Source organism: Asparagus officinalis, chromosome 4 (genome assembly GCF_001876935.1).
Source record: "Asparagus officinalis chromosome 4, Aspof.V1, whole genome shotgun sequence".
Classification (NCBI taxonomy): domain Eukaryota; kingdom Viridiplantae; phylum Streptophyta; class Magnoliopsida; order Asparagales; family Asparagaceae; genus Asparagus; species Asparagus officinalis.
In genome coordinates this window covers 137,753,114-137,763,519 of record NC_033797.1, presented here as the reverse complement: position 1 = coordinate 137,763,519, position 10,406 = coordinate 137,753,114, and the positions used below count along the sequence as shown (strand labels likewise).

At 38.9% G+C, this 10,406-nt stretch overlaps 1 protein-coding gene across 1 annotated transcript in view; it reads right to left on the bottom strand.

The window, feature by feature from the left end:
• LOC109839507 (probable homogentisate phytyltransferase 1, chloroplastic) overlaps positions 1 to 10,406 on the bottom strand; it is a 33,577-nt gene that overhangs the window by 679 nt on the left and 22,492 nt on the right. Inside the window, exons 7-12 of the mRNA XM_020407968.1 lie at positions 3,330 to 3,431; positions 2,233 to 2,328; positions 1,985 to 2,056; positions 1,794 to 1,889; positions 530 to 634; positions 323 to 405 (exon numbers count right to left, since the gene is read on the bottom strand). Coding sequence (XP_020263557.1) covers positions 364 to 405; positions 530 to 634; positions 1,794 to 1,889; positions 1,985 to 2,056; positions 2,233 to 2,328; positions 3,330 to 3,431 — 513 coding nt within the window. The 3' untranslated portion in view covers positions 323 to 363. The remainder of the gene's footprint in view (positions 1 to 322; positions 406 to 529; positions 635 to 1,793; positions 1,890 to 1,984; positions 2,057 to 2,232; positions 2,329 to 3,329; positions 3,432 to 10,406) is intronic.

Genomic DNA, 10,406 nt, shown 5'->3' with positions numbered 1-10,406 from the left:
ATCATGCAAGGAGTCTATCCGCAATTAGCGATAGTACAAGGGGTCTATAGGCAACAAAAGAATTACAGGGCCACAATTAATCCAAAAAAATTGAAACCATGCATCCTGCTCATATATTCATCATTCTCAATGCTTCAGGAACAATAAATGTCGAAAAAATAAATTATTGAATTTTGACAGTGATGACATTTTGAAACAATACATCCTGAAACTTAATACTACAGTACGATTTTAATACTACTTTGCCGTAAGCTTTTTTGGATTAACGATGTATGTCAATCTAATACACAGTGATTTTCGCAACGATCAAGTGCATATGTACCTGCTTTGCTGAATTCTCTTTTACCCAGTAACTACAGTCATTCATCTTACAAATGGGATAAGCAAATACTCAGCATAAAAAAGCTGCAAAGATGACAAAGGAGTGCAAGAGATGAGAGTTAGCATAGAGATGAATTGAACTTGTATGGAGAAATTAAACTCATCAGATTAAATTAGATAATTAACAACTCCATGGCATCATAATTACCTTCCAAACGAACATGTAGAAAGATGTTATAGCAGCTTTTGTCATCGAATCGAGAGATCTAGCACGATTCCAGAGAATTGAAGCAAGAATTGCGTGGCCTAAAATCTGCAGTAAAAGCAGTAAGGTTATTTTCAAGTTCTGAGATTTTGTAATCAAGATTTTATCAGAATTTATTAACTTCAAACCTAGATAGTATAATCAGATCAGAGCACCTTAAAAGAAACAATAAACTATTCCAGGTGCAGTACTTAAACTTTTTCTATTGATGATATTACGCAATCATCATTTCAGATAATGGCTCGTTTGATGCTCATATAAAACTAAAAACCACAAGAGAATCAAGATATAACTGAAGAAAAGTGAACCTCCTTCCGAAATTGTGAGATGTTAAGATATGATGAGGTGTTAGGATTTGCGCCTCAAATTCTCCTTAGGAATCACTTCTATTCGTGGTTCCGAGTTGAACAAGTATTTGTGTGATTCCTTGTCGGACAATAATTCTATTTGTGATTTCTAGTTCAACAAGAATTCTATTTGTGAAATCTCAACTATGATCCATTTGTGATTTCTACTAGAACCAGGATCAAATGTAAGTAAAGATAAATACATCATGATAGAGAGATAAATTTTGTGGTTGCTTGGGGATCTCTAGGATTTTAGAGAGAGCTTTGTAAGAAGAGAATTATTTTCACAGGTTCTTGGGTTTTTGTGGTATAGAATAGTGATCCAAATTTTATACTCTTTCTCGCATCATTTTAGTGGAAGTCTTTTGGCTGCTTTGAATAAATCTCTTTGCATTCTTCTTTATTTTGAATTCTTTACACATAAAGATTGCAAATTGGTTGTGGTTCTTGTCAGTGTGTCAGTGACATCCTTCATATTGAAAGGAGACATCTTTTCTGTGCTACCCCTAAGATTAACATTTTTTCTCATATGAGACCCAAAGTTCTATCCTATTTTTCAAGTGAGACGCCAAATCTTCGTATTTGTAAATTACACCGCCAACCTTAATGTTCCAAATGGAGATGTTATTTTAATCAATTTAATGGACTTCGAGGTATAATAAATTACAAATATGGGATGTTATTAAGAACAGCTTAATGGATTTAGGGTGTAAATTAAAACTAAGAAGATTCATAGATCTAATAGAAAAATATGATACAATTCAGGGTTATTACTAATATGAGAAAAACACTTAATAATTAAATAACCAAACAAAAGCACTGTAGCAGGGGAAAACGTTATGGCCCCAGGTTACGCTCACTGTTATGCATTTGCTCCAGAGGCAGGAAGAAGTCGCTCCAACAACCATTGCTACAGTGTAAGCCATCTCAAGTAGATATATACAAATCCAAAACACCTGATCACGTGCAAATAAGTAGTAAACATGAAAGAAAAACCCAATATTGCCTAATTTAGATAACAGGTTAAGCAAACAATCCACAGGATGACTACCTTTTTTTGGCCCAGGCGTACGCTGAACGAACGAATGCCAAAAATGCGATCACCATCAATATCAGGTATGTCCTGCACATTAATTACTTACAAATAAATAAAAAATCAAAATTCCAAAAACTATATTTTACCTGAACATTTTACTAGGTCAACTTCCATAACATTTTATAGCTCTCCATACACCGAGTTTTCAATATAAGGGACTCCATAATTGACATCTTGAAGTTTGGAAATTGCGAGTAAACTACCTTGAATAGTGCAATAACAACTGAGAAGAAGCTCATGAACGCTGTTGCAAATATCAATGGCCTTGAGAAGCTTGCTGGTCTTCTAAAAACAAAGGTCTGGCAAATTCACAATGTTACATAGTGCTCACAGATATAAGATGATTAGAGCTCCATTGAAGCAAACCTAAATTGTTAGTCATAACCTGGATACTTGATACACCTGAAAACTAGTAGTAACATTATATTTTTATCCTTTATTTGTTACTTATGTATCAAGCATTCACAAAATAGACATCATATAAAAGGGGTATCTCTAGAATTCATGTTTTAAAGTGAACGAAAACTTAATATCACCATCATCAAATAATCATCTAAGGCTTCTCCGACCAAATGGGACTATGGAGTCGAAGGCTCCATGAAAATTTTTGACAAAATAACAGTCAAATTTGATGTCAAGCCTTAAAAAGTTGGTGCAAGTTCCTAAAGAAAATATGGAGCTAAGAAAAGGAGGAGTGTTCCACAATATCTAAAAGGCTACTTTGCAGATAGCTTGAACTACCTACATTATGCAGTTAAAGCTCGAGTAACAAGGAAAAAAATCTTAAAATTTCATTCAAAAATTCAGACATAAGAGCGTACAAGAAATGACGATATGTCGTCATAGGGAATACCATCCAACTATAAGCTATAAACAAGCCAAAGACCAATTGGGGCACATCCCCAGACATTATAGCTATGCAGATCAATATTCATTGGGTTTGAATACTCATAAGCCATAATAGGATTAACTTGTTATTGTATTCCTTCAGTTTGACTCAACTAGATGCTTGTATTCCTTCAGTTTGACTCAACTAGATGCAGGAATAAAAATTAAAATATGTTGGAGAATGCTACTAACCACTTGAATTTCCCAATAGCAGATTAATCTGGTTTTATATTGGAGCTATAGGATTTGAAATTAGGCCCTTCTGGTAGGATCAATAACGAAAGTTCTCCTTATGCATACATATGAACTACTCATGTGCATATGAAAAATACTAAATGTGCACATGCATGTCTTTGTAACTACATATGCAAGTGGAAAACATTACATAACAATCTCATCTCCAGAAACTTACCTGGATGTGCAAGAAAAAGGCTAGCTGAACAATAACAGCACGCACAGCGAGGATACATATTGCTGCAACAACTGCAAATCTCTTCCATCTTAAAAATGGTAACTGCAGGAAAAATAGGTTTAAGATTATCATGGCACTATATCCATGTTTGCACACTTTATGGTGTCAAATTTAGCAGAAACGATAACCAGAGATCGTAACCTCTGTAGCCTTAGAAGATTATGTCTGTATGAGAAAAACTAAAGATCTTTTTTCAGTAAGTTAAAAGCTTCTCATTGAATACTTGTACATGCATTCACATTACATCCAACTGGATATATGTAACAGCTAACAGGTTATCAAACTTGAAAATTGCCTTACAGATACTCAGCAAGCTTCAATTGATGATGCTAAACACAATGCAGAAAAGAATATACATTGTTAGGCATATTTATTGATAATTTGCATTGCAGTCATTTGAATAAGTATATTTCTAGAGAAGGCTTGCATATCCCTCCCCCACCCCACCCCACCCCCAAAAAAACCAGGTTCTGTGTGTGTGGGGGTTGTGAGTGGGGCGCTCTTTCAGCCTGATTAGCAGGAGGCCCACCAAGTGAATGCGGCCCACCCAATCTATTCAAAGTTATATATATATATAACTTTGAGATAGGTTTTCAATAAAATTGACCGCGGGTGAATTTTTTCTTTGGTTTTGGCTGAGAGTTCAAGCGGCGGCTACAGATTCGTGCAAGCAATAGAGGGGCTTCTGATTTGGCGGCTGCAGGCGGCGAAAGAGCAGAAGGCAGAGGGTGAAAAGAGAAATCTTGGGCGGCGTGCAAGCAAAACAGAGGGAGAAAAAGCAGAATGGTTTTTTTTTACTGTTTTGAAGAGGAGTTTTGTGCAGCGTCTTATAGGTTTTAGCATCCCCTTTTGAGAGAAAGATTGTTTGCGGGTTTAGGTTGAGAGATTGAAAACCCTAGTTGTATTTTTCTCCCTCTAATAGTAGATCTCTCGCTTCTTAGCCCGTGGACGTAGGCTATTTGCCGAACCACGTAAATAGTTTGTCTTGCTGTGATTTGTAATAGCTTGTAGGTTCCCTCGACAAGTCAGTCCTAGAACTGATGAGAGAAAGCTGATATCTCACTTTATTGAGATATTTTGTTTTCGGTTCTTGTTTCCTTTGTGAAACGGGAATTTCGTTGTGATCTAATCTCTTGTTGTGTACCTTGTGCACCAGGGATGCTACCGAAATTTTCGCTGCGCGTAACAAGTGGTATCAGAGCATGTGGAGAATGTGGGAAACACTCAATGAGAAGTACCTTACGAATAGCATTGAGAATCGGCTTTACTTAAAGAAGAGGAGAGTTTCCATCAGGGAGCATGTCAACAATTTCACGAAGCTACTTTCAGATATGGCCAATGTGGATATCATGGTTGAGGATGAAGACAAGGCGATGTTACTTTTATGTTCGTTGCCTGAGGATGATTACGATACGTTCGTTCTCACTATGATCAATGAAAAAACTACTGTTAGCTATAAGAATGTGATCTCAGCGTTGATAAATTATGAGTTGAGGAAGAGTGATAGTGAACCCTCCGAGAAGGCATCGGGAGATGCATTAGCAGTTCGAGGCCGTGATCCAAACCGCCACCAGTTCAACCGCTCAAAATCGAAGAATAAAGGTGGCCATAACAGTATTGGTAGGAATCAATATCGCTTTTGTAAAGAAGATGGACATTGGAAGATCGACTGCCCAAAGTAGAAGGACAAAGCCGGGAAGAATAAAGGAAAAGTTGTACAAGCTTCAGAAGTGAATGTTATAAAAGCTATTGATGAACATCCAGAGTCAGATTCTTCGGGCTATTCATGTCCTGTTTTCAACTTAAATGGTTTCAATTTCAACCAATCTGTAGTTGATAGTCAGGGTCGTGTTATTAACACTTGGGCTGATGTCAACCATGCTACTACCGTCGGTTTGCTATGCCGACTCCACGAAGTGGATGTTGGATTCAGGAACCACATATCACATATGCCCTAGGAGGGATTGGTTCTCTAGTTTTGAGGAGCTGAAAAGAGGGGATGTCGTGCTTATGGGAAATGATCACGTATGTCCTATTGGTGGTATTGGTTCAGTCCGAATTAGGATGCATAACGGAGTGGTGAGAGAATTGAAAGAAGTGAGGTCTGTGTTGCAGTTAACGAAGAACATCATTTCTCTTGGTACTTTGGAGGCAGTTGGTTATCGGGTGACCTTAGAGGATGCTATAGCAAATGTCACGAAGGGTTCTATGATGGTGATGCGAGGAGTCAGAAAAAACTTCCTATACTACTTGAAGGGCAAGCAGGGCCAGCCCAAGCTTTTTTGAGGCCCTGTGCGAAATGATAAAATGAGGCCCTTTTCTATATAAATGTTGAACTATAAATTTATTGAATTATATTTATTGGTGTGTTTCCTAGTTAATAGGGAATTGAACTATAAATTTATTGAATTATATTTATTGGTGTGTTTCCTAGTTAATAGGGAATAGTTAATTGGGAATTAATGAGTTCAAATTGAATTTCCTAAACTTTAGGAGACAAATGAGCAACTAATCATAATTGTAGTACTAATTGGTGTATATTTCCGGTAAAATGTAAATCAGATGGGTCATGGGTGTTAGGCAGTTAGGCTTAGGCAATGGACATAAATTATTATTTAATTTAGTGGGCTAGTATTAGATTATTAGGCCCTTTTTTAAACAAACAAAAGACTTATTGGAAAGAATTAAGAAATATACTATGGGCATTTTTAAAAATTTGGGGCCCCCTTTGAAATGGGGCCCTGTGCGGTCGCCCCCCCTACCCCCCCTCTTGGGCCGGGCCTGAGGGCAAGACAGTTAAAGAGGGTTTGGCAGCTTCTATCACTACAGAGGAGGATACTATCACATTATGGCACATGAGACTAGGACACACAGGAGATAAGTCACTACAGTCATTGGCGAAACAGGGGCTATTGAAAGGTGCTAAGACCTGTAAGATGGAGCTGTGTGAGCATTGTGTACTTGGGAAGAAGACTAGAGTGAAGTTTGGCACCGCTATCCACAACACTCAAGATACATTGGATTACATTCACACAGATGTTTGGGATCCTTCCAAGAACACATCACTTGGTGAGACCAATTACTTTATCACTTTCATTGATGACTATTCCAGAAGGAATTGGGTATACCCTATGAAGCATAAACATAACGTCCTGAATACTTTTGTGGAGTGGGAAAAAAAAGTGGAGCTGTAGACAGGTAGAAAGATAAAGACTCTACGTTCAGATAACGGTGGAGAGTATAAGAGTGATCTGTTTCTGTAGTTTTACCAGGATCACAATATTAGGCGATACTTCACAATTCGAGAGACACCGCAACAGAACGGGGTGACTGAAAGATTGAACCGTACATTGCTGGAGAATGTGCGAAGTATGATGACGCAGAGTGGATTGCCTAGATCCTTTTGAACTGAGGCGTTGGTTTATGTGAGTCATCTTGTGAATAGATTGTCGTGCACTGCGATACAGCAAAAGACTCCATTGGAACATTGGTTTGGTTCGGTAGCTAGTGACTATGAGTCGCTTCGGATATTTGGGTGTCCTGCTTATTATCATGTCAGTGATGATAAATTAAATCTGAGGACGAGGAAAGCAATCTTTGTTGGATTTAGAGAAGGTGTTAAAGACTTCAAATTATAGGATCCACAGGAAAGAAGATAGTTATTAGCAGGGATGTCACATTTGACGAGGCGTACATGATGAAGCCTCAAGTTCCTCAGCAGGTGGAGGAAGACCAGATTCGAAAGATATCACAGCAGGTGGAGGATGATGTGACTTCACTCACTCAAGAGAGCATTATATCCATCGAGGCTCCTACAGAGATGATACTGGGAGGAGATGGGATGACAGCCCGACAAATAGAGGATACAGTGGATTGTGAGACTCAGGAGCATGGTCATGTTCAGGAGTCTATTACAGCAAATAGACCTAGAAGGGTGATTCGTCGGCCAATTAGGTATAATGATGTCATGATTGCATATGCATTATCAGTGGAGGTCGTTGATGATATGGTTTCATCCACATTCAGTGAGGCAGAGTCGAGTCCCGATTCGATCAGGTGGAGAGAAGCTATGGAGGAAATGTGATCTCTTCAGAAGAATGACACTTAGGAACTTGTAAAGCTACCTAATGGTAAGAAAGCTATTGGTTGCAAGTGGATCTATGCGAAGAAGGAAGGATCTTCTATTGGGGACATTCGGTTCAAAGCCAGATTGGTTGCCAAGGGATATACACAGCTTGAGGACATTGATTATAACGAGGTATTCTCACCTGTTGTAAAGCATTCATCGATTAGGATTCTGTTAGCATTGGTGGCACAGATAGATTTGGATTTGGTCTAAATGGATGTTAAGACAGCTTTTTTATATAGAGATTTAGAAGAGGAGATCTACATGACATAACCTATGGGGTTCAAAGTTGCAGGAAAAAAAAATTTAGTTTGCAAGCTGAAGAAGTCTCTTTATGGATTGAAGCAATCGACGTGATAGTGGTACAAGAGATTCGACAGCTTCATGATTGGCAGGGATACACGAGGAGCTCATATGACCCATGTGTTTATATGCACAAACTACAGAATGGTGAGTACATCTATTTGTTACTATATGTTGATAATATGCTTATTGCCTCCAGGAATTCTTCGGCTATTGGAAAGTTGAAAAAAAAGCTGTCATCCGAGTTTGAGATGAAGGATCTTGGAGAGGCGAAGAAGATATTGGGTATGAAGATCGAGCGAGACAGGGCAAAGGGGAGATTGAAGCTTACATAGAGGAGTTATCTGCAGAAGATGTTAAAAAAAATTCAGCTTTGATGGAAATACAAAGGCAGTGAGTACTCCATTGGCTCCCCACTTTAAACTTTTAGCTTTGATATCGCCTGTTTCAGTTGAGGACAGAGATTACATGTCGAAGGTTCCATATGCCAGTACGGTGGGTAGCTTGATGTATACTCTGATGTGTACGAGGCCAGACTTATCACATGCCGTGAGCATGGTATCCAGGTACATGCATAACCCCGGGAAAGATCATTGGGAGGCCGTGAAGTGGATTTGCGGTATATCAAAGGTACCGTAGATGTTGGATTGGTATTTCAGAAGAATGAGAAGACGGGACAGGATTGTATTGGCTATGTGGATTCAGATTATGCGGGGGATCTTGACAAGCGCCGGTCTACTTCATGATATGTGTTTACATTGGTAGGAGCATCGGTATGTTAGAGATGCACACTTCAGTCCACAATGGCTCTCTCTACTACAGAGACGGAGTATATGACGGTAACTAAACCTGTTAAGGAGGCTTTGTAGTTGCGTGGATTATTAAAGAACTTGGGGATTACACAGGAGACCCTTAGGGTATATTATGATAGCATGTCAGCCATCTATTTGGCAAAGAACCAAGTTTATCATGCGCGCACGAAGCACATCGATGTCAGATTCTACTTTGTTCGTGACGTTTTGGATAATGGAGACGAGAGAAAGTCCACACGAATGACAACCTTGCAGATATGTTGACCAAAGTTATCTCAGGTGTGAAGTTTGGTCATTGTTTGGAGCTTGTGAACATTTTTCGGTGTTAAAGCCTTTGGAGGCCATTGGGTGAACTACGTGAGGCTTGATTCCTTAGGCAAGAGGATACATAGGCAGTCTTTACGATGTAGCCGGTTTGGATTAGTTGATTTTGATGGAGGTGAGATTGTTTGGACTCTCGTTCGGGTTCCCGATTTGTTGTTGATTGAGTCTGTTGTCGTGAATTAACTTCACGGCGTACTGAACACAACAAGTGGGATATTTGGATGCTTTGGTGTCGGCTTAGTTTTGAAAGAAACTTCACCGAGGTGAAGAATTGTGAGTGGGACGCTCTTTCAGCCTGATTAGCAGGCAGCCCACCAAGTGAATGCGGCCCACCCAATCTATTCAAAGTTATATATATATATAACTTTGAGATAGGTTTTCAATAAAATTGACCGCGGGTGAATTTTTTCTTTGGTTTTGGCTGAGAGTTCAAGCGGCGGCTACAGATTCGTGCAAGCAATAGAGGGGCTTCTGATTTGGCGGCTGCAGGCGGCGAAAGAGCAGAAGGCAGAGGGTGAAAAGAGAAATCTTGGACGACATGCAAGCAAAACAGAGGGAGAAAAAGCAGATTGCTTTTTTTTACTGTTTTGAAGAGGAGTTTTGTGCAGCGTCTTATAAGTTTTAGCATCCCCTTTTGAGAGAGAGATTGTTTAGGGGTTTAGGTTGAGAGATTATAAACCCTAGTTATATTTTTCTCCCTCTAATAGTAGATCTCACCCCTCCTTACCCCGTGGACGTAGGCTATTTACCGAACCACGTAAATAGTTTGTCTTGCTGTGATTTGTAATAGCTTGTAGGTTCCCTCGACAAGTCAGTCCTAGAACTGATGAGAGGAAGAGCTGATATCTCACTTTGTTGAGATATTTTGCTTTCGGTTCTTGTTTTCTTTGTGAAAGAGCTGATATCTCACTTTGTTGAGATATTTTGCTTTCGGTTCTTGTTTTCTTTGTGAAACGGGAATTTCGTTGTGCTCTAATCTCTTGTTGTACACCTTGCACACCGGAGGTGCTGCCAAAATTTCCGCTACGCGCAACATGGGTGTAGGTGTGTGTATAGGGTAGGGTGACAATTCACCCAGGGTGTAACTAAGTTAGACCCACATGTAATAATGCATGTTTGACATCTATGTTTTAAACCCAAACTGTTCATTATTATCTACATGCCATCATATCTAAGTGGATCCAGAATCACGTGGCTTGGAATCTTCTATCTTATAAATCATGCAAGTCAAAATAAGCAACATTTAACACCAATACAGACTGTTCATTTTTAGGTCATTAGATGCATAAACTAGAAACATTTAAGCTACGTGATTTTTTTATCTCCATGAAATCTTGAATGCATAGATCATAATAAACGATATGGATCATTAATATCAATGGCCAAACATATATTTTTACAGGTTGGTGAAACTTAATTACACCCTGGGTGTCTTGTAACCGTACCCATATA